Genomic DNA, 24230 nt, shown 5'->3' on the forward strand with positions numbered 1-24230 from the left:
ACCCACTCCAGTATTCTTGCCTGGGAAATCCCATGGATGGAGGAGCCTGGCAGGCTACAGTCTGTGGGGTTGCAAAGAGTCAGACATGACTGAGCAACTTCACAACAACAGTAGTTCCCATGTCCCTGTATGTGTGTTGCTTTACAACATGACTTTGCTTCTCCTCCTGTCAAGAAGTGGAGTCTATTTTTCTGCCCCTTGAACTTGGCCTGACTTTGTGACTTGGATTGACTAGTGGATTGTGGCAGAATTGATGTACAAGGAACGTAGGCTTCAGAGTCTTGGCAGTTCCCTTTGTGCCCTGTTGCGGCTGTGAGACTATCATGTGGGGAAGCTGGGTACTTTCTCCGAGGAGGAGAGACCACATAAAGAGGCTCAGCCAACAGCAACCACAGTCATGTTGGTGAACCCATTTTGGATTATATGACTGTAGTCATGTGACTAGCTGCCTACTTTTAGCTAGAAACCCCCAGGTGAAAACAGAATAATTGTGTCGCTGGACCCAGTCCCACTTACCATCCTACATAGCTGTGAACAAGTTAGTGGTGGTTGTTTTAAGTCTCTTAAGTTTTGGAAATGGATAAAGTACAAAGATTAAGTGAATATTTATGAGCTGAAATGTGAGAACCATAGCCCCTACTCTTCCAAGTAGGACACTGGAAAAATTTCCTTAGAGGAATATTACTAACTTTGGTCGGTTAAATAGTAGCTTGAAAAGATACGTCCAAGTCCTAACTCCCTGTATCTGTAAATGTGACCTTATTTGAAAGTAGGGTCTTTGCAGATGTACTAAAGGGTGTTGAGATGAAATTATCCTAAATTTCGTGTGTACTCTAAATCCAGTGATGAGTGTCCTTATAAGCAACAGAAAAGAAGACACAGACACATGGAAAGAAGAAGGTGGATGTGTGAAGATGGAAGCAGAGACTGTAGTTATGAAGCCTCAAGCCAGGGTTTGCCAGCAGCACCAGAAGCAAGGGGAGAGAAATGGAATGGATTCTCCCGCTGTGTCTCCAGCTCTAGGAAATAAACTCAAGGGGGAGAACCCCCCTAAAGATATTTACATCAGAAATTTCCTAAAAGTCCCACTGGAGAACTCTACAGTGAAGCTTACTAGTCACTAAGCTCTGCTCCAGAACACAGAGCTTTCAACCAATTTTTCCTTGCCTTAGTTTTAAATAGGTTTTTAAATAGTTGACTTAAAAAATGAGCTTTAAATAACCAGGGCTTACCACACGTTTGAGGAAATCCTCTGCTATAAAGAAAGAGACAAAGGCAAACAAGTAACTCAAGAAACTTAGAGGAAAGAGACAATGCTGGGTAAGGAAACTTTAGAAACTGACATTAATACATCAGAGTAATTAAAAAAGTTGCAGCCATGAAGAAAGAGCAAGGTGCTATGAGAAAAGAAGACTCAAGAGGAAGAGAAGAGCAGGGAGCTACATTTGTTAGTTATCTTAGATAAAGTTGAGAAAATTTTCCCAAAAAGGAGAACAAACAGCAAAGAAACAGATAAATGAGAAGAAAATTATTAGATTAATCCTGAAGATCAGCTATCTGAATGATAGGAGTTACAGAAAAAGATGTGATAGAAGGGAGGATATTTATCAAACAAGTAACAAAAGATTATTAGCACCAAAAGGTAGGGGTGTCTAAACTGTTGGCATCCACTGAGTGCCAAGCACAGTGAATATAGAAAGATCCACATAGAGACAAATCACAGTGAAATTGTGCAATGCTAAGGTTAAAATGCGATGGCACCCCACTCCAGTACTCTTGCCTGGAAAATCCCATGGATGGAGGAGCCTGGTAGGCTGCAGTCCATGGGGTCTCTAAGAGTTGGACACGACTGAGCGACTCCACTTTTGCTTTTCACTTTCATGTACTGGAGAAGGAAATGGCAACCCACTCCAGTGTTCTTGCCTGGGGAATCCCAGGGACGGGGGACCCTGGTGGGCTGCCATCTCTGGGGTCGCACAGAGGCGGACACGACTGAAGTGACTTAGCAGCAGCAGCAAGGTTAAAATGAACCCCTAAAAGCTTGCATAAAAGGGGGAAAAATCCCTTACCAAATTAACAAACAAAAATAGGTCCTGTGGAAAGAATTGGAATCAGAATGGCTTCAGACTTCTCAACAGCAATTCTGCAAGCCAAAAAAAAAAAAACATTAAGCAATGATTTCTGACCTAGGATTTTCTGCCTGGTTAATTTGTCAACCAAATGTGTACACAGAATAAAAAAACAGATAACACAGAAAAATATGTACAAGAAATAATTTACTTTTCAAGTGCTCTTCAATAAGAATGACACAATGAAGTTAGGACAAAAAGCTGAGTGAAGTTCTAGAACACAACCAGCCTGGAAGAAGGAGGACCTTTATAGAGGAGAAAATGAAATTCATGGATTACCTGTTGCCTTGATGTGGAAAATAATACTGAGATACCATTAGAGTCACTGGGAAAAATTTGTGATAGGAACATTGTAAATTAAACAGATGAGTGGGAATTTCAGCAATTAAATCAGAAAAAAATTCTATACGAGCAGAAGCACAGGAGGATGGATGGAGAAACTATGCATATGTTACTTTGGTAAAAATAAAGGGAAGAGAGTTTAGCCATGTTGAAATTCTTTGCAAATTATGTTATGATTTTGTGTTTGGGGAATCATACCAATCTGGAATTATCAAAGAAGTCAAATGAATGGATTTGAAAGTTACAAAAATTTCAAAAGTTAAGTTAAAATGCGGGAATTTCAGCTATACTAAAAAAAATACTCACTTTGGAAAGTATTTCAATTTCTCAGTAGAAATAAAGAAAAACTCCCAGACAATAGATATAACATAAGAAAAAAAGCTTTGGACTTGAATTCAGAAAGTTGAAATTTGAACCTTTGTTCTGCCTTTTAATGATTGTATGATTGATTGTGATAGGTAACCATTCTTTGTGTCCATTTTCCTACTTACAAGATGAAGATAAAAATACTAAGTTTACAAGAACTATAAAGATTATGGATGTAAGGACTTTTAATAAACTGCACAGCATTGATTACATTATGAATGTGTTATCAAGTTTTCCTCAAGTTCTTTTTCACACCATTTGCCTTATATAGAATAAACAATCGTCAGTGTTAAAAGACAGTGAGGAGCTCAGATATTGATAGCAAACAAGACTTTCAAGTGAACTCCGTGGGAAAGGGGAGAAAATGTTCCTATTCTGTCTTATCAGTCATGTCAAATAGAACACAAAACAATGGGGGAAGGACACTAAAGAGTATTAACGTACATTGAACCTTCATTCATAAAGTAAAATCCCAATATAACTTTCCAAGTGAGGTCTGGAAAACTTTCCAAGTGCAGGATTTTGCTCTTGGGAGGTTAATTAAATGAAAGGAAGGCTGGAGGAAGGATGGGAACTGATTTGCTTACATTTCCATTCTCATTGTTATGAGGTTTTACTGTATTTCAATGAGTTAATCCTTAATACTTGTATTTTCGGTTAGCTCTCATTAATTTTTATATGGTGCTCAGAAAATTGTGGGCTGTCTAGAATGCCTACTGATATTTTCACTAATTTAATGATACTTTTCAAATATGATTTTCGTTAGCACCTTCTTTGTGTTTTGAGCTGGTAACATGTTCTCATGGGCAATTAACTCCATCCTAGGATGCCAGGATTTTTTTTCTTGTTGTTTGTTTGAATTTTGTTTTTAGATCTCACAGGCTCCTGGTAGACTGAGGCTAGTGCAAGGCCCTGATGTCTCTGAACAAATGGCCTCATAAACCAAATAATTGCAATGTAAGCTCAGTCTTCCAATGGAACGTACAATTTTTTTTTTTATCAATTTCTTTCTGTTTTGTGAGAAATTATCTTTTAAACTGCAGATGAATCAATGAGTTAATCAAAAGCCAGACTGGCTCAATCAAGTTACTCACAGGTAGCATGATATCATGTATTTATGTATTTTGGGGTGATGTCTGCTAAGGAGGCCTCTGCATGCAGTAAAGACTGTAAAATTTATGCAAAGAATGCAGCTAGTCTTAGGGGAACAAAGCATTCTGTGCTCCTTCAAACATGCAAAAATGGTTGCACTGTAGAGCTTTTTCTTTCCCTGCAAAAATTTAAGTGATATTAAATAGATGGTTTGAATTTAGAGTTCACTAGAACATAAGTATTGCACCTAAGAGGTAATGAAATTTTTGAAAATATCATAGAAATATAAAATACTGGCTCCCAATTTATCTTCTATTGTTATTCGTTAGTATATTTAAATATTGTTGTTCAATTGTGGGACTGAATGAATTTTTGATCAAAATATCACATCCTTTGTTAATACTAAAGAGATTATTCTCAGAGTTTGCTTTTCCTAGTAACACACTAAGCATGTAATTTACTTGCAGCAAAGTGAAGGTGGCTCAGTCCTATCTGACTCTTTGCAACCCCATGGACTATACAGTCCATGGAATTCTCCAGATCAAAATACTGAGTGGGTAGCTTTTCCCTTCTCAAGGGGACCTTCCCGACCCAGGAATCGAACCGAGGTCTCCTGCAGGTGGATTGTTTACCAACTGAGCTATCAGGGAGCAAACTTCAGACTAACTCAGTACTGTTAGCATATACAGCTTTTTTGGGTACCATACATTTTTCTTAGAATTATTAATCTATTTAATCCTCACAGCTACCTTATAAGGTAGCCACAGAGAATGTGAGTGACTTATGTAAGAACACACTGTTACATGTGTTCTTAAGTAAGGCAGTTTATTTGAATATTAAGAGCACACGCTATATGTTAATATGAGGCAGTTGATTTGAATATAAGCACTCTCATTCCAGAGTTCTCACCTACCTTTTTATTTTCTTTTGCTAACCTTTATGTTCTTGAATCACTATGGCAGATTGCTCCCATGAATTGGTGGAAGGATCTGTAGATATATACACACAGGTGGATTTACCTAGAACATTATGGTTTGGTAGGGAGTCATTTTCTTTTTACATACAATTTATGATTAGCCAACTTCAGTGTTTGTATGGAAGGCATTACTTTTGCTAGCTACTGGCTTATAGTGGGAGAAGGCAATGGCACCCCACTCCAGTACTCTTGCCTGGAAAATCCCATGGACGGAGGAGCCTGGTAGGCCGCAGTTCATGGGGTCGCTAAGAGTCAGACACGACTGAGCGACTTCACTTTCACTTTTCACTTTCATGCATTGGAGTAGGAAATGGCAACCCACTCCAGTGTTCTTGCCTGGAGAATCCCAGGGACGGGGGAGCCTGGTGGGCTGTCATCTCTGGGGTCGCACAGAGTCAGACATGACTGAAGCGACTTAGCAGCAGCAGACTTATAGTGAGCGGATTTTCAGTCATGCATTTGCACTGATTATTGACTTGGTTTTATTAATCTTATTGCTTCATGGAGATCAACAGTTGAATGACTATTTTCACTGATTAAATCTGAAAGATGCAGAGGAATACTGAGTTCATAATCATTTTCCAAAGATTAAGTAGTTATGACACAAGTAATGTCAAACACTGCTCATTTCACCATTTTGCATTGTATCAAGAACGCTTAAAAAATCAACATGCCTTTTTAGCATGGAGGAAAATATCTCATGAAATTGCAAGTATTCTACTATTGTTCTGTTTTGTTTAGATGACAAATGTGACAACAGACTATTGTATTGACATCATAAGGAAATTTGAAGTTTCTGAAGAAAATAAGGTGAAAAATGTCCTTGGCATAGAAGGTAAAATGATTAATATTCTTAATTTCTCATTTCTCCATTCAGTATTGTTAAGTTACCTTCTAGCAAAATTTTTAGGAAAAGAAATCGGGAGATATCCTTGGAATTACAGATGATTCAAACAAAATCCACAACACACACATAATTTCCTACAAATCAGATGTCATGATTTTGGTGTTTCTCTTACTTTTGCAATGACAATATCATTTTCTCCTCTGAGCAAGTCAGCTTGATACCACTATGTATAATATATGCCAAGAAATATTTTGACTTTTCTTAAATGCCTAATTTTTAGAAATAGTCTCAACCTAAGGAAGGAGAATTTGGTCTTAAATAAACATGTTTCTTTTAAAATGTTGGCAACTCATTTGTTTTACTTAGTTGGTAGTGGTAGAGAGGTTGTAGGAACTGAAAATTTTGTTAATGACTATCTCATTTTATAGTTGAAGAAAGTGAGACTTAAAGAAATTAAGTAATTTGCTCATAGTTCTATACTCAGAATCTAGCTCCTAGGTTTTTGCATATGAATGAAATGGTATGTTATATAGCTGCATGTATTTGTAAGTTCCATGTATTTAAAATATATAGGGAAATGAACTGTAGCCTGCTACCCAAAAGAGAACAGGTCCTAGGCAGAACACATAATCTTAATTAAAAAAAACCACAGGCACCCCCCCACTGCCCACAAGAGCATCCGAAGCCATGGTTTATCTCACCAGTTTTGATTGTTGGCCTCCTATTCCCCAAACAGGCTCAGTGTAGACAAGGGGGTTTTGACACTGTAGGTTTACTTCCGGGGACAGAGGCTAATTAAAATGAAGAGAAATGATTTAATGTTTATATGTTTAAAAGCTATTTTAAAAACAATGAAAGAAGATAAACTAATTTGGACCTTTCTTTACCAATAAATGAATTACTTCCTTGGTGTAGGGCCTTAAGAGATGGAATTAAACATGCTTTCTAAGTTATGGCCATAACCATGAAGATGAACATAAAGAAATTCTCCAGTTTCCCAGGATATCTACTGGTGGTTTTACCACAGGATTTTTGAAGAGCTGAAATGGTTTACCCTAGTGATCATTTAAGTACTTGTAGGACATTTACATATTTGTTGTATTAATGAATGCCTCTCCTACCCAGAAACTTATGTTTTTGAAAAACTTAGAAAAACTGATAGGGTTTTCTGCATAATCTTACAGCACTTTATCACTTTTATCAAATGTGCTAGCCATTAGCAGCATCTTCCCAAACCAGCTTCATAGTCAAATAATCATACCCTGATTTTAGGCTATGCCTAATTCCTGACCTTTACCTCCACTATGACACAGACAATACTGTTTTTCAAATCAGCTTAACAACCTATCAGATTGCTGTTGATCAGTATATCACTTTGGATAAATACGGCTTTAACACTGCATCAGCCACCTGGTAGGTCACACTGCATACTCACAGCTGGAGCTCAGAAGTTACTGAATAGCGATGCAATAAGCCCCTCACTCCCCCAATCAAAATTCTTAAAAAGTCTGTTTTTCTTTAGGTTACATTTAAACTGCTACTCCCCAAAGTCACACTGCAGTTTTTGACACTATTTGACCTGGGCAATCCCCCTATTGCCTCAGTATTCCCTGCAAAGGTTGTCCTGAAGGTAAATAAGATAAGCACTCTGGACAAACTTTGATCTCTTTTGTACTTCTTGGAGTCGGGTAAGTATATAGGCTTTATTTACTAATTTATTTTGAAGATTTTTGTTTTTTTTTTTTGATGTGGACCATTTTTTTAATCCTCTGTTGAATTTGTTACAGTACTGTTTCTGTTTTATATTTTGGTTTTTTGGCCTTAAGGCCAGTGGGATCTTAATTCCCCAACCAGGGATTGAACCCACACCTTCTGCCCTGGAAGGCAGTCTTAACCACTGGACCGGCAGGGAAGTCCTTGGCTTCGAAGCTATAACACTTCCCTTTCTTTTCCAAAGGCTTCACGAACTTCATGCGTAGTCCTGCTTGTGACATCTTTAACCCCCTGCATCATGAAGTGTACCAGGACATGGATCAGCCCCTGTGCAACTACTACATTGCTTCCTCCCACAACACATACCTGACTGGGGACCAGCTCCTGTCTCAGTCCAAAGTGGACATGTATGCGCGGGTGCTGCAGGAGGGCTGTCGCTGTGTGGAAGGTGCGTGCCTTGTCTGAGCACCAGTGTGTGTCAATGAATATGTCCTTTAGTTAATAAAGTCTAGTGGAAATAATGGAGACCTAAAAAATGTACTCATACTAATCAAAACCATGTTTCCACTTATTATAAAGTGATTCTTCTTCTTTCTTTTTTTTAAAGAGTGAGCAGGACCTGGTCATTGCCTGTGATCTTTCTTTTTAAAAAACATTTATTTATTTGGACATGTGGGATCTTCCAGTTATAGTATGCAGGGTCCTTTTTCAGTTGTGGTGTGCAGAATCTAGTTCCTTGACTGGGGATTGAACCCAGGCCTTCTGCATTGGCAGTCCAGAGTCTTAGCCACTGGACCACCAGGGAAAAACCCGTCTGTAAAGTCATTCTTAATTCATAATCCTGTCTCCCCCTTACAGATCAAGCAGGGAGAGAGATATGTACTAGCAGTTGGGAGGCACACCTTCAGGTGCTGAAAAATTGTGATGAACATGGAAGTTTTTTGATTAAATGATGGTAAAAACAGTTTAGAATAACTTTATTTTTAAGATACTTAATGATGTGTCAATCAGCCAACACTTATTAAATTTCTAGGAGGTTCTTGGGGGTGAGGACACAGATGTGAGACATAGTTTCTGTCTTTAAGTAGCTCACAGTCTAATAGAAGAAGTGGACACTAAAAACAATAATACGGTGTGAGAATTCGACCAGTTGATGCATACGTGGTAGAAAGGGGGTACAGAGAGTGAAGGGGTGCGGTAAAATGAGATAAGTCAGTCAGGGAAAATAGATGGGTCTGCGAGAAAGAGTTTTGAGTGCTGTGATAAGGAGCTTCAGGTTTAGCTTTTGGTAATAAGCATCCAGTGAATTGTTTTAATACCTACATTGATATGGTCACACTTGCAGTTTAGAAAGATTGCTTGGGCAGCAGTGTAGGAAGAAAATTTTTTTTTAATGATATATGTTTGTAGAGGGGTAAGAGAGGTGAAACTGGGGCAAGGAGAATGGTGGGAAAGCTACTGAAATGATTCAAAGGAAGGATTATAGAAGATTAGATTATGAAAGCTTAGACTAAGTGAGAACGAGGTTTATATGGATATTAAAGAAGTAAACTTGCAGGACCTAGCAAGAAAAGTGAAGGAAGTAAGGCAAGCAGGGGAGAGCTGGAAGGAGTGATGGAGCCATCATCTACTCTGGGGCCCGAAAGGAAGAGCGTGGATGAGTTCAGCTGTCCCTGGGTTGGGTTTTTAGTAAGTCTGTAACGTTTATGTAGACATTCCTATCAGTCAGTTAAATAAGAATAGAAGGATCCAGACAAGATAAAGATTCCACAATTCTGAGTTTTCTATGTGGTAGTGTACGAGATCACTTACAGAGACCTTCATGTGTAAGTGTAGGTGAAAATGTACAAGTCCCACTTAGGGGACTGCAGTCTCTCAAATATCTCCCTCCCCAAACCTGCATCAACAAATTCCTCCTCTGTGGTTTGGTGTGAAGTTTTCACTGTTGCAATAGTCTACGACTGGATGGTGAAAGTCAGTTTCTGGAAGGTTTTATTGAGAAGAAGAAGTGTATTTATCTGGGAGACTTGGTCAGCTTTGTACGTACTCAGCTTCCTGTTTGAAACTATGGTGGTCACCTTGGCTTTTAATGTACTGGGAAGGAACAGGGAATTCACCATGATTTCATCCCCTTTTGTGGGCTAGATTCTGGTTAATTGCTTTCCATACATTCTCATTTAGTTCTTACAGCACTAAGGAAGATGGAGTGATCTCCTTAAGAAGAGGGGTAGGGTTGATGACTCAAGGTACCATAGCTGGAAAGGTTGGAAGCTGGTATTTCAACTCAAGCTGTCTGACTGCACCACTTTGCTTCTCCAGGAAGCCTGTGTGGTCTTTGGAGGAACAAGCATTGAATGACATGACCAGCCCAAGGTGAGGTCAAATGCAGGCCATCTGGTCACATAAGGAAGGCCAGAAAACATAATGCAAAGCACAGAGGGGAGGTTGGCTTTAATAGGAGGCATTTGCTTGGCATCTAAATATCTACATGTTTCTAAAGACTTTAGAACTTGATAACCTGATCTTTCATGCTCTCTTGACAATTTGTCAGCCCTGTAATATGAAGATCTTAGCTTACACTTCAATCTTGCGTCCGGAGGCACCAATCTATAGACACCCAGCAGTGCTTTATCTACCTTGGTTCCGGATGAAGTTGTTTTTATTGTTAAGCAGCTGTGGCTAGGATTTAAGGAACTTGATTTATAGAATGTAGCAGGTGGTGGATTAAAAACTGCAGGCCCACAGATAATTTTCTGAAGCAGCTCTTGGCAAGTATAGTACTTAGAGAAGGAGAGTAATGCTTCTGGACAGTTTCTTCATGGTACTGTGACCTGAAGAATCTCTCCACTTTCAAGCATCTGTGTGGTTAATATTGTGTTTTCCATCTCTATTAGTTCAGTTGCAGCAATATCCTTGGTCAGGGTGTATATCGTGACTTGAGGAACACTAATCAGTCTTGTTTTTGATGAAGTGAGTTTGTCAACAAATCACATAGACAACATTTTTTTTTTCTTTTTTACATGGCCTTTCATTTCCCTTAATTTTCAGCCCTAGTTGCTTAATAAATATGGATGTTCTGTCCAGGGGATTTTCACTCTCATTATGGAACTGATGTTGCATTGCCATTATAATCGGTTTACAGCTTTCCCTGTTATCTCTGGGAGCGCTATCAGGGTGGAACATTTCTAAGTTCCACTGTGAAAAGCTGTCATGTTAACCTCTCAGCTGGTCCTCAGATCTGACCAACTCTTTGTCAGGGTGCTTTCAGGGGCCTCTATTGTGTGGTCTGATTGAAAAAAATGGACTTGGCTATTTCGTGGCTAGGAAATTGGTTAAAGGATTTCTACTTTGCCAATGTTCTCGTCACAGCACTAGCTCTTACAAGAGGTCTTCATGGCCATTTGAACTCAGCTACTGATGCTGAGGCTGAAACTCCAATACTTTGGCCACCTCATGCGAAGAGCTGGCTCATTGGAAAAGACCCTGATGCCGGGAGGGACTGGGGGCAGGAGGAGAAGGGGACGACGGAGGATGAAATGGCTGAATGGCATCACCGACTCGATGCACATGAATTTGGGTGAACTCCGGGTGTTGGTGATGGATAGGGAGGCCTGGTGTGCTGTAATTCATGGGGTCGCAAAGAGTCGGACACAACTGAGTGACTGAACCGAACTGAACTAAACTGATCGATGCTAGTCATTCACATGCCAGCACCATTTGGGAGTGTTGTTTTCCTCATTTAACAGACAAGTGATAAAACAGACATAAAAAGTGAATATTAGGAGACCATCCTCAACTATGCAAATTCTTCTTATTATAAATGTTAGCAAAAGAACACCTTCTTTCATGTGTTAGCAAAAGAATACCGCATGACTAATGTGGTTACTCATGAAGAGATATTTTTTTGGGTATATGATAATCAAGTTAGTGTGGCATTGCCTACTACTTTGCATTCTTTTTCAAAAGAAAGTAACTCATTTATAAGGAGCCCTGTTATGCCCTTTTTCTTCTAAGATGGGATATAAATTGGAGTATATTGTTAAGTTACATACTTTTGAAACATCTGTTTATTTTTTCATGTCTGTATTCAAACAAAGAATATAAAATACATGTCAAAAGATGGATGGAGCTTCTCTTCTGAGAAGATACCTTCTTATATTTGACTTCATTCAGGCCCAAAGACAACCCTGGTGGCTTAGTGGTAAAGAATCTACCTGCCCACACAGGAGACGTAGGATCGATCCCTGGGTTGGGAAGATCCCCTGAGAAGGAAATGGCAACCCACTCCAATATTCTTACCTGGGAAATCCCATGAACAGAGGAGCCTGGAGGGCCACAGACCATGGGGTGGCAAAGAGTTGGACATAACTGAGTGACTAATGCTTTTGCTTTCAGGTTCTTGTTGGTATTTGAATTTGTGACCCCCTATCATAAGGAAGGGCAACATCACGAGAGCTGGCAAGGTTATCTGTGGGGGATCCTTGTTTAGGATCCAAATTCTTAATTAAGGATTTGACCCTTGATTGGGACTGAAACGAACAAAGTGAAGGAGGACATGTCAGTTGACCTTAAATGAAAGAAGCAAAGACATAGAAGTAGGATTGTATGTGAGGAAGCTTGCGTAACTGGAAGAAGTCTGGTAGTTTTGTTGTTAGGAGAAAAAAATGTTTGACTTGTTAAACAGAAGCTAGGATACTAATTAACTAGTTTTTCAATCCTAGTGCCTTAAAACAAGTGAAGTTTATTTTTTATGTGAAGTCCAATATAGCTGTTCCTAATGGGGGAGTCTTTCTGGCAGTGATTTAGGGATGCAGGCTCTTTCCCTCAGCATCTGTGCCATCTTCAGCACAACTTCCAAATCACAGCAGAAGAGGGAGCATGAATGACTGTGTAAGGCAGGCTTTCATAGGCCAGACGTGGAGGTGATTCATCACTTCTACCCACATTTCAGCAGCATGTCCTACTGCAAGGGAAGCTGAGAATTGTAGTCCAGCTCTGAACCAGGGCCAGAGAGAAGACAACCTTAGCTGAATGGCAAGTCTCTAGCACCAGAGATAGGGAGGGACCTTGGAGTTAAGCAGGCAGCAGCTTCCATAGACTTTATTTATAAATTTAACATATATCTACTGAGTACATAATATGTACTGGATGCTATGTTATGCACTGAATATGCTTCAAAGCAAAGTAGTGACATGGAGAAAGCAGTGTTTGGAGAAATTAGTCTGGTAGTGGAGTGTAAAACAAGGGAAGACAAACTCTGAGTTAGGGAGGATGGTGAGGAAGCTTTTGTGTTTCTTCAGCTGGGGGCCAGTGAGTTTGTCCATATACATAACAGTATCAATAGTATCAATAACAATAATGATTACTATGTGCCATGCAGGATTATAATCATCTTCACAGGTACTTATTTATGAATCACTCAGACTTACAATTCAAGCCTTGTTCTTAGTTTTCCTTTTATGGATGGGGAAACAATACTTTAAATTATTAAATCATTTGTCCATGTTCACATAACTCTTAGCAGGGCCTAAAGATTTGAACTTCAGAAGTCAATGCTGTTTTACAACTACTGTAGAATTAATAAAATGGAAATAAATCTAATGAAAACATAATGAGTTTAAGTGAACAATAATGAAGAGGACTGGTTTTGATTTGAGAGGGTCATTGAGACTTCATAAAAGAACAGTAAAGTGAAAGAAGTAAAATTAGAGAAATAATCTGATAAGAAATATCACTATCCTCAAGCATACTCAGTTGGATTTAGATCAATTTCTTTTTTTTTGAAAAACTTATTTTGTACGAGAATATAGCTGATTAACAATGTTATGATAGTTTCAGGTTAACAGCGAAGGGGTCCAGCTATACATACCCATATATCCATTCTTCCCTAAACTCTGCTCCCAACCAGTCGGCCACATAATGTTGACCAGAGTGCCCTGTGCTATACAGTAGGTCCTTATGGGTTATCCATTTTAAATATAGCAGTGTGTATATGTCCATCCCAAACTCCCTAACCATCCCTTCTCCCCATACTCCTCCCCGCTACCCCGGCAACCATAAGTCCATTCTCTGAGTCTCTTGGATTTAGATCAATTCTAATGAGAGTTCTTGGTAAATGCTAAGCTGATTGTATGACCTCCTTGTTAACTATAAGCATTCACAGTAAATCATTTATAATCTTTAATTCCTTATCCTGATAAATATGCCAGAACACTCATTTTGGTCTGACATCTTTGTCATGATCATCCTAGTGTATAATCTCAAACAACAAACTTAATACGTGTCTGATATTTCCAGAAATATTGGGAAATACCGGAAATTTTGAGTTGTTGATGTGATGTTCTTTTTCTGGCAGTTGACTGTTGGGATGGCCCGGACGGAGAGCCAGTGGTGCACCACGGTTACACGCTCACTTCAAAGATCCTCTTCAGAGATGTTGTGGAGACCATCAACAAGCATGCCTTTGTGAAGAACGAGTAAGTCAAGCACAGCGGGGAATCAGGCTCAGCTGGCACACGGGACGCTGACTGCTGTAACTTGGCCACCAAACCACATGCTTCCTTGGAGGCCACATCTCCCTTTCTCCTGCCGCAGTTCTCTCCCTCCTTCCCAACAAAACACTGAACAAATAGTATGGGCCCCATAACCATGCTTTCTTGTGCTCTCTTCATTCCTTACCCCATTCTCTCTCAAGATGCTGCCTCCTTGAAGCCTATTCTTCCAAAGAGTGACCTCAAAGTTTCTAAACCCAGGGTTTACAGTGTCCATAAAGTTTAGAAATGCAGATTACTGTACACAATAAATAGCTTATCAGTATTGTTCAGTTCAGTTACTCAGTCGTATCTGACTCTTTGCGACCCCATGAACCCCAGCACGCCAGGCCTCCCTGTCCATCACCAACTCCCAGAGTTTACCCAAACTCATGTCCATTTAGTTGGTGATGCCATCCAACCAGCTCATTCTCTGTCGTCCCCTTCTCCTCCCGCCCTCAATCTTTCCAAGCATCAGGGTCTTTTCAAATGAGTCAGCTCTTCGCATCAGGTGGCCAAAGTATTGGAGTTTCAGCTTCAATATCAGTCCTTCCAATGAACACCCAGGACTGATCTTCTTTAGGACGGACTGGTTGGATCTCCTTACAGTCCAAGGGACTTTCAAGAGTCTTCTCCAACACCAGAGTTGAAGCATCAATTCTCTAGCACTCAGCTTTCTTTATAGTCCAACTCTCACATCCATACATCAGTATTGTATGCCAATACAATAGAATAATAATGTCTTGATTTCCAGACTTGTTGGATTTCCTATACATACTGCAGTGTCTGGAATCTGTATGTCACTTGACCCCTCCTTGGCATTGGATGACGGTGAACATTTTCTCCTTAATACTTGCTTTTGGCGGGGCGGGGCGGGGCGGGGCGGGGGCGGGGCGGCGGTGGTCTTCTGTTAAAACACTCTCTCCTCTATTGCTGCCATTGCTTCTCATTCTCTTTCTTTAGCCTATGGTCTTCTAGTCCACTTTCTCACTCCTTTAATAGTCACTATTTCCGGGACTTCTCTGATGGTCCAGTGGTTAAGACTCAGCACTTCCAATGCAGGGGATGCAGGTTGGATCCCTGGTTGGGGAACTAAGATCCCACATGCCAAGTGGAGTAGTCACCAAACAAAGAAAAAAGTCGTCATTTCCCAGCGTGTCTTTGGTCTACTTCTTGGTTATTTGCCAATTTATATCGAGAATGTTCTTCCTAAGTTTCAGAGATATATTGAAAAATTCTTAGTACAGATTCATCTGAGTATCTCATAGGTACCTGAAAACCAACAAATTTCATTGTTTATTCAGACATTTACTTAGCTATTTAATGGTGCCTACTGTAAGCCAGGCATACTGTAATAGGTGTAAGGAGCCACAGCACTGAACAAAGATAAAACTCCTGCCAGCACGGGGTCTCCATCCCGAACTGAACTCAGCTTCTCATTCTGCCAAGCTTCCTCTTAGTTAGGAAGGTAGCACTGCTTACCAATGATTTTATAGGAATTGGGAGTTACTCTTGATTCAGCCAGTCTCGTCAGTGCTACTTGCTAAATCATCTTTTGACTCCATTGCCTTCTCTTCATTTTCACTTCTCTTTGGTTCATCCTCCACACTGGAGTAGTATCTTTCTTTCTGAAAATATAAGCTGATGTTGTAATTCTTCTTAAAGTCCTTCAAAGGCTCCCTGTTGTACAGAGTCATGCCTTCTGTGCCGGCCTCTTCTTGCTCTTCCCTGTCACCTTCTACCATTGCTACACAGGGACTTCGGCTTCTGCCATCACTGACAGTTTCCGAAGTCCCTAGGCATCCCCTTGCCTTCACCGCCTCCCCCCCACCCCTGCACCAACCCCCTCTCCTGTGCCCTTCTCTCTATCTAATAGTCATCCCCATTATTCCACCCCCCTAATTCTTGCTCATCCTAGCAGACTGCTTAGGCATTGTCCCTTTGGCAAACTTACCCATGCCACAATTTATTTAAATGCTCCTTTTCACTGTCCTTAGCACTCTGAGCATATTTCTGCCATATCATACAGCACTTTCTTGCAATTGTTGGTGACTTGCCTCCTTTTATGTCTTTAGGATCATGAGCTCATTGAAAATATGTGGCTATGTCTTATTCTTTAAAAAAAAAAAACTTTTCTTTTTTGGCGGGGGAGGGAGTGCTGTTTATGACTTGTGGGATCTCAGTTCCCTGACCAGGGAGTGAACGAGAAAGGAAGGAACCTGGGGCACCACAGCAAAAGCCCAGAATCCTAATCCTAACCACTAGGCCACTGGGAAACTCCCCTGTATTCATTCTGTAGTGCCTGCAATATACCAGATATTCAATAAATGACTTCTGCATTAAAAAGAGGCAAGTTAAAATTAACAGTTGCATAAAGTTAGTCTTATAGACCTTGCTGCTGCTGCTGCTGCTAAGTCACTTCAGTCGTGTCCGACTCTGTGCGACTCCATAGACGGCAGCCCACCAGGCTCCCCCGTCCCTGGGATTCTCCAGGCAAGAACACTGGAGTGGGTTGCCATTTCCTTCTCCAATGCATGAAAGTGAAAAGTGAAAGTAGTGGCCTTTAAAATTTCTAATGTTTGGTCTTCTCATTAATTAAATATGAAGTTAAAATGCTGTTCTGATAAGAGACACTTGCTGCATAGCAGGTTTGGATTCTGGTGTCTTCTACATGGAAGAATCTCGAGGACTCAATTATGATGGATCAATTTACCCTGATTGCTCCTCAACTTAGCCAGGTTGCTGAAGGATTTGCCCCTGAAATAGAGCCTTGAGAAGACCTGCTATCTATGTACTCTGGTGACGACCATGCTAACTTCAAGTTTGGAAGAAAACTTAGGAAAAAAGGACTTCAAATGAAAGTAGTCAATAAAGTTGTTAACACCTTTTATTTATTTATTTTTAATTTTATTTTATTTTTAAACTTTACAATATTGTATTAGTTTTGCCAAATATCGAAATGAATCCGCCACAGGTATACCTGTGTTCCCCATCCTGAACCCTCCTCCCTCCTCCCTCCCCATACCCTCCCTCTGGATCGTCCCAGTGCACCAGCCCCAAGCATCCAGTATCGTGCATTAAGCCTGGACTGGCGACTTGTTTCATACATGATATTATACATGTTTCAATGCCATTCTCCCAATTCTCCCTACCCTCTCCCTCTCCCACAGAGTCCATAAGACTGATCTATACATCAGTGTCTCTTTTGCTGTCTCGTACACAGGGTTATTGTTACCATCTTTCTAAATTCCATATATATGCATTAGTATACTGTATTGGTGTTTTTCTTTCTGGCTTACTTCACTCTGTATAATAGGTTCCAGTTTCATCCACCTCATTAGAACTGATTCAAATATATTCTTTTTAATGGCTGAGTAATACTCCATTGTGTATATGTACCACAGCTTTCTTATCCATTCATCTGCTGATGGGCATCTAGGTTGCTTCCATGTCCTGGCTATTATAAACAGTGCTGCGATGAACACTGGGGTACACGTGTCTCTTTCCCTTCTGGTTTCCTCAGTGTGTATGCCTAGCAGTGGGATTGCTGGATCATAAGGCAGTTCTATTTCCAGTTTTTTAAGGAATCTCCACACTGTTCTCCATAGTGGCTGTACTAGTTTGCATTCCCACCAACAGTGTAAGAGAGTTCCCTTTTAAAAGTTCAGTCTTTTTCTTGAGTTTTAGTTGCATCTTTATACCAGGGTTTCTCAAGCCTTGGCACTACTGACATTTTGGGCCAGATTATTCTTTGTTATGGGAACTGCCTTGTGCATTGTGGGACAATGAGTACATTTTACTCATTCATACAGTACATTCGTGACTGTACTCCCTGAACACCAGTAGCAGTCCCCTCTCACAACATTGTGACCACCACAAATGTCTTCAGATATTGACAAATGTCCCTTTGGGAGGGGTACTACACAGCCACCCCCACCTCTGTTGAGAACCAGTGCTTTATACACCAAGCATCATTAGACACTAATAGACACAGACTTTTTGTAAACAGATTGATAATTTTAAAATTCACTGCTAGAATTCCCTGATGTGATTTCACAGACAACTCAGGGTTGCTAGTTTGTTGTTTTTTTCTCTTTCTAACACACTGGGTGAAACCCATGTGAGGACACAAGAGTAAACAAATTATAGTCAGGTAATCAAACCAACCTCAGCCACAAAGGTTCATCTCTTATATTACCTCTGGCATGAGATTTACTAATGAGGATAGAATGTAATTTCAGAAGGTCACAGCCTATATTGTGGAGCTTGTGCTTGTCATATAAGCCCAGAAATAAAATTTTTTCTCCACATAGACATACTAGGTAATTTAAATATTGGTTTGTATGTTATGAAAAAAACTATTGCTTATTACTTCAGAAGATATATGATGGAAAACTAGGGGAAAAAATAAGCCTGAGTTTGTTTTTCCGAGGAAAAAACAAAATCAAAAGAGGAGTAAGGTCATATAATCATTCCTGGTTCCTCAGGCTGTCTGTGATAATAACTTCACTGGGGCCCCACATCTCTGCACAGAAACCTGAGTGCTGGAGGAGAATGCCTGCCTTTTTTTTCCTTTCTGAAAGTAAAGACTAGTATATAATTCTGTACAAATGACTTTGAAATGCCTGATATAGGACACTATAAAACACAAATTCCTTTATGTTATTTTATCCTCAATAGTAATTTTCAAGCTGGGTACTAAATATGTATTTTTAGAGTAAATATATGCATTTAATGATAGTGGTCTCCTAGATGTTTCTAGAATTTGAATGAATAAGACAAAATTACATTATGAGTTTTCTTTCTGTATGTTTCTTATCTCTCAAAATTTTCTCTTTCATTTTTTCTTGTAAAAGAGACATAATGTATGTACCATGTGTGTGCATATATATGTGTGAGGGAGAGAGATGCAAAATATTAGACTAAGTCATCCCATGTGGATTGGTATTGAGTTTACCCATTATGCCTGGTAAGGTATATTTGGCCAGAGGAGTTTTTTAAAAAATGTGTCTCTCATTGTTTTCATTTTAGAAGCATTTTAATCATCACCTCTTTAACAAATACTGTCACCAGGCTTGTAAGAACATAGTGAACATGGAATGATTTTCAAAAGTCCCTGTGAGTTGCTGTGGTCGATGCCTTTACAATGTGCTGCTGTTTTCTCAGGTTTCCAGTCATCCTGTCCATTGAGAATCACTGCAGTATCCAGCAGCAAAGGAAAATTGCTCAGTACCTGAAAGGAATATTCCAAGACAAACTCGACCTGTCATCTATAGACACAGGAGAGACCAAGCAGCTTCCAAGCCCTCAAAGTTTGAAAGGCAAAATCCTAGTGAAGGTAAGTACCTCAGAAATGAAATAAAAAGCACTCATGACCTACTAAGCCCTTCCTCTCTCAAAGACTAAAAATGGGTTTATCAAGAGAATAATAAAGTCAATAATAGAGTCAAGAGTGAAGATTTGTCTAGACTTGTGCATGCACCTTGTTCCAATTTATTTATAGTCATACCTTTAGAAAAAGCTGATTACTGACTGAACATGTATTTTGGGGGCTGTTTTTATGAAGCAAGAACATCAATACTGTGAGCCAAATGTTGAATGTTTTAGTCAGTGGTGGTTCATGCTGGAGAGAAGCCTGTGTACAGGAGACAAGCCTTACACGAGAGGAGAGGCTCCTTCTGTCCATATCCAGAAGCATTTCTTTCAGATCCTTTTCTCCCATTTCAAGCTCCAATAACTGTCTGTCAAAAAAAGTCTTCATGGTTGATCAGCCTGGGTTATGTAAGTGAGAAGAGCTGGCTTCAAAGTGGAGCACAGGCATAGACATAACTCCCCATAGGATTCGTGTGTGCGCGGAGGAGCAGTAGGCAAATAGAATGACATTTCATGAACAGATCTTCTCAGAGAGGAAACCTACTACCTGAAATGAATATTATTAATACAAGGAATAGCCGGGAAGACAGCTTTCTTGAGATTTCAGATTGCTGATATGATTCACTTAATCCCAGTTAATTTTGTGTATTTGGACTAAAAACATTTTGGATAGTTGTATTGTTTTGAAACTGAAAACCTAAGGAAAAGCAGTAGAATATTGATATTTAAATGGAGTTATATTTTACTTTAAAAGGTGTGTACAAAAACCAAATAGCACAGTGGAGGCCTAGGAAAGTCAGACAGTGTAATTTCATAGTGAGGCTAGAATTGGGGTGTTAAGAGAGGACAGCAAATGGAAAAGTTGTATTCATCTTTGAAATTGGTCAAAACCTGTTTTTCTATCAGTTAAATGAGAATTATAGGCTGAATCCATCAAAGAGATGTCGTTGGGCATGTGTATGTGTGAAAGCATTTTGAATAAAAGCTCCAATTATATAATGCAAGAAATGATGTTAAGGTCAGTGTTCCTGAAATCTTGCTAAAGTAAACTCTTGTGGTGAAAACTGGGCTAGAAAGTTGGATTAGAAAGCTCAGTGTCACCTTTATAATCTTGTAAATGTTTTCATGTCTTTAGCCAAGCAGTCAGAAGAATAAATACCAAATGAGTCCATTTGGACAGTGGAACCTAAGAAATATTTGATATAAACTCACTGAGTTCCCTTCTATATAACTCGGCTTTGGGTTGTTGGGCACCAACTGTCTGAAGGCTGATGGGCACCAGGATGAATCAAAGCCAAAAGACCTAAGACACTTATTGGAAAGAGTGGCAGTGATGTGGGCTGTGGGTATTTCAAAACAGCTGTGGTCAATTTGCTGGTAGTAACCGTCTCCAAACTTTAAGGAGACTTCCTAGATCTGTGGGGGCAGAAAACTCCCATTTGAAGCAGCAACAGGGGAACTGATTTTCCTAAGTTCCTTTAGCATCTGAGCAATCTTTAGCATTGCTTAGATGCTAAGATCCTTTAGCATCTCTGATCCCAAAGGCAGTATTTGAATGACTGCTTACTACTTTGGAGATGGACAAGTCATTCATTATTATAACTATATACACATGCCTTCCCATATATTTAAAACATACCAATATACTTGCCTGGAGAATCCCTTGGACAGAGAAGCCAGGCAGGCTACAGTCCATAAGATTGCACAGAGTTGGACATGGCTGAAGTGACTTAGCATGCATGCATGCACAATACACACACACACATATATGCACACATAAACACACACATATATGTGCACACACATACACACAGATATACACAGTAGTCTCTCAGTATCCATAGGGGATTATTTCAAAATCTGTGATGCTCAAGTCCCTCATATGAATGGTCTGGTAGAGTTGGACCTTTGCATCTGTGGATTCCGTTGACCCTTAGATATGGAGGGCCAGCTGTGTGTGTGTGTGTGTGTGTGTGTGTGTGTGTATCTCCTGAAAAGTAAATGAAAGTTTGCTTTTGAACAAAAATAGTAACAAACTTAGTAATTTTTCCACAGGCTTACAGATGAAAGAAACCTTATCTAGCCCAAGCATTTTACTTCTGTAGAGATATCACAGAGTTGTTAACCACTCTCCTAGGGCCATGCTGCTAGACGCTAAGAGATGGCTATGGTTCCAGTTTCTAGAAATATTTCCATAGACTATGGAGAAATCAATCTAATTCTTGAGTGCAACTCCTGCATGAAATAGTATGTATGTCAGAGGGGGACTTTTAGGTCCTTTTTTTGTTTATAACAAACCCCTGTTAAGTTCAGAAAATTCTACCTTGCATGTGTGCTCAGTTGCTCAGTCGTGTCCAGCTCTTTGCGACCCTTTGGACTCTAGCCCACCAAGCTCCTCTGTCCATGGGATTATCCCAGCAAGAATACCTTAGTTTATTCTATAATTTTCCTTGTGAGTAGCACTGTTCATGAGAGGCATTAAGAAATAATGTTCTGTTCTATTGCTTTTCTTCCTATCTGCCTGGAAAACATATCTTTCAAGGACCAGGAACATTAAAAAAGCTAGCAGAAAATATGGCCCTCCTGTCTTTTAATGAGATAGTAAAAGGAGTGAAAACAAGGATGCCTTGTGAATACTCTGAGATGGCAACTTTCCTTACCCTGCACCCACTGCCGCATTTAAGTGAAAGGACTTTGAAGTCTTAGTGCTGCTGCCAGGCCTGCCCGTCACAACTGCTTATGGTGGTTACATTTTCCTTTCTTTCTTGTGGTATCAGAACCATGTGCAACACTCCAGAATTGCTCTTGCTTATTTGGTATCACCTCACACCAGTCAGGATGCCCATCAACAGATAAAGACGTGATGGTACATATATACAATGGAATATTACTCAGCCATAAAAAGAAACAAATTTGAATTAGCTCTAGTGAGGTGGGTGAACTTAGAGTCTATTATCCGGAGTGAAGTTGAGTCAGAAAGAGAAAAACAAATGTTGTATATTGATACATATATGTGGAATCTAGAAAAATGGTACTGATGAACATATTTGCAGGGCTGAAATACACAGACATAGAGAACAGACATAGAGAACAGACTTGTGGGCACAGCCAGGGAAGTAGGGGGGATGAATTGAGAGAGTTGCATTGAAACATCTACATTACCATATGTAAAATAGATAGCTCATTATACAAACCATATGTATAACACAGAGAGCTCAACCCTGTGGTCTGTGACGACCTAGAAGAGTAGGATGGGGTGGTGGGGGAGGGAGGTTCATGAGGGAGGGGACATATGTATACTTGTGGCTGATTTCCTTTGTGGTGTGTCACAAACCAACGTAGCATTGTAAGGCAATCATCCTCCAATTAAAAACAGCTGAAAAAGCATTGACTAAGATGGTATTTCAAGAGAGGGAATTGAGGTCACTAGGTTTTAAATGTCTTCTGTACAGCTCCATCTTGGTGTTTGTCATTGTGCTCAAAACAAAGTTGACTGAAGAAATTAATTGGTGGTGAATAAATGAAGGAGGTTCATATATCCCTGAATCTGTCTGGTCACCACCTAATTGAGTACCTTTTTCTGGTACTGCTAGGCATATTATCTTAGCTATTTTACAATACTCTCTAAAATGAAGAGATATAAAACTTGTTTTATAGGGACCTTCTATCAATAACACTTAAAGTAATATGTAGACATCAATACCTTAATTCCAAGCTACCTTGTTATTAAAGATATACAGGAAGAAGTGAAAACAATATTTTGCTATTCTAAATTAGAATCATAGTAAAAATGTATATATATACTCATATATCTATGTTATATATATTCTTATGGGAAAGAATGTAGTTTTCACTTCGCAAATAGCACTTACAAACAAGAATGGTATTACATAGTGGTATGAAGGCAAATTAAATACCAACTTTTTAAGCCTATATACATCCTTTTGTAATTTGAAGAAAATAAGTATTCATTCAAACCCTGAGTTTGGATTCTTAATATAGATTTTGTTTTCATTACACAAATGATTTAACCAGCTTTGAATTTATCACTATGCGAAGCACCCGAGACCAAGTGCTTGGGTATCAGGGAAGGTACAGGAAAACTGGGAGGGAGGAGTTCTCTGAAAATCTGACTATGCTGTTGGCCCCGTGAAGGTAGGAGAAGTGGATGAGGGAAAGATCCAGAGTGATGAAGGTGGGCCAGCCATGGTGTGAAAAGCAGAAATACTAGAAGTCCCTGGAACCTGAGTTTAGAAAAGACAGCCTGGTTAGTTGTTTGGGAAGATATTTAGAAATGTATTATTAATTTTGGCTGCCAAGCATTTGCACATCCTTCTATGTTTAAAGAATTTCCCCCGTCATTATGTGTTTAGGAATCCCCTCATAGAACTAAAGTTATTAGACATTTTGCTTTTGCTGTCTTCCATTCATTAGAAGGAGCAGTAGGTCCAGCCCACAGTCAAGGAAAAGGAATTCTAGAAGGGCATGAAAACCAAGACGTAGGAGCCACTGGGGGTATTTTAGAGGCTGCCTACCACTGTGACCTTGGCCACTTAGCCACAGAGCTTGATTCTGTCTCCCCAAATCCCCAAGATTTGGGGAGGGATTCAGTTTCCTATTAATTTTCCTTTCTGCTTGCAAGTGTGATTCTTTACCGATACAGATGGTTAGCTGCCCTAGCAGCTCTTATCAGGCCGCTGGGCCATGCCTTCTGGTTATTTACTTTTTCTTTTTCTGAATATAAATCTGGAAATGTAGAAAAGGAGAAAATAGCTATCATCCATAGTGCTGTTACCCAGAGATTTGTACTCTTAATAATGGACCATATTTCTTGCCAGAGATTTTCCTTCAGTTTTTATACA

The 24230-nt window shown here is 39.6% G+C and overlaps 1 protein-coding gene and 1 non-coding gene across 10 annotated transcripts in view; one reads left to right on the top strand and one right to left on the bottom strand.

Moving 5' to 3' along the window:
- Positions 1-24230, top strand: part of PLCH1 (phospholipase C eta 1) — a 253565-nt gene that overhangs the window by 164880 nt on the left and 64455 nt on the right. For all 9 annotated transcript variants that reach the window (XM_027543071.1, XM_027543077.1, XM_027543032.1 and 6 more), the window contains 4 exons: positions 5647-5740; positions 7710-7913; positions 13821-13941; positions 19162-19333. In XM_027543071.1, coding sequence (XP_027398872.1) covers positions 5647-5740; positions 7710-7913; positions 13821-13941; positions 19162-19333 — 591 coding nt within the window. The remainder of the gene's footprint in view (positions 1-5646; positions 5741-7709; positions 7914-13820; positions 13942-19161; positions 19334-24230) is intronic.
- TRNAG-GCC lies at positions 8198-8270 on the bottom strand. Its single transcript has one exon. It is a non-coding gene; the product is annotated as a tRNA-Gly (tRNA).

This window comes from Bos indicus x Bos taurus, chromosome 1, assembly GCF_003369695.1.
Source record: "Bos indicus x Bos taurus breed Angus x Brahman F1 hybrid chromosome 1, Bos_hybrid_MaternalHap_v2.0, whole genome shotgun sequence".
NCBI lineage: Eukaryota > Metazoa > Chordata > Mammalia > Artiodactyla > Bovidae > Bos > Bos indicus x Bos taurus.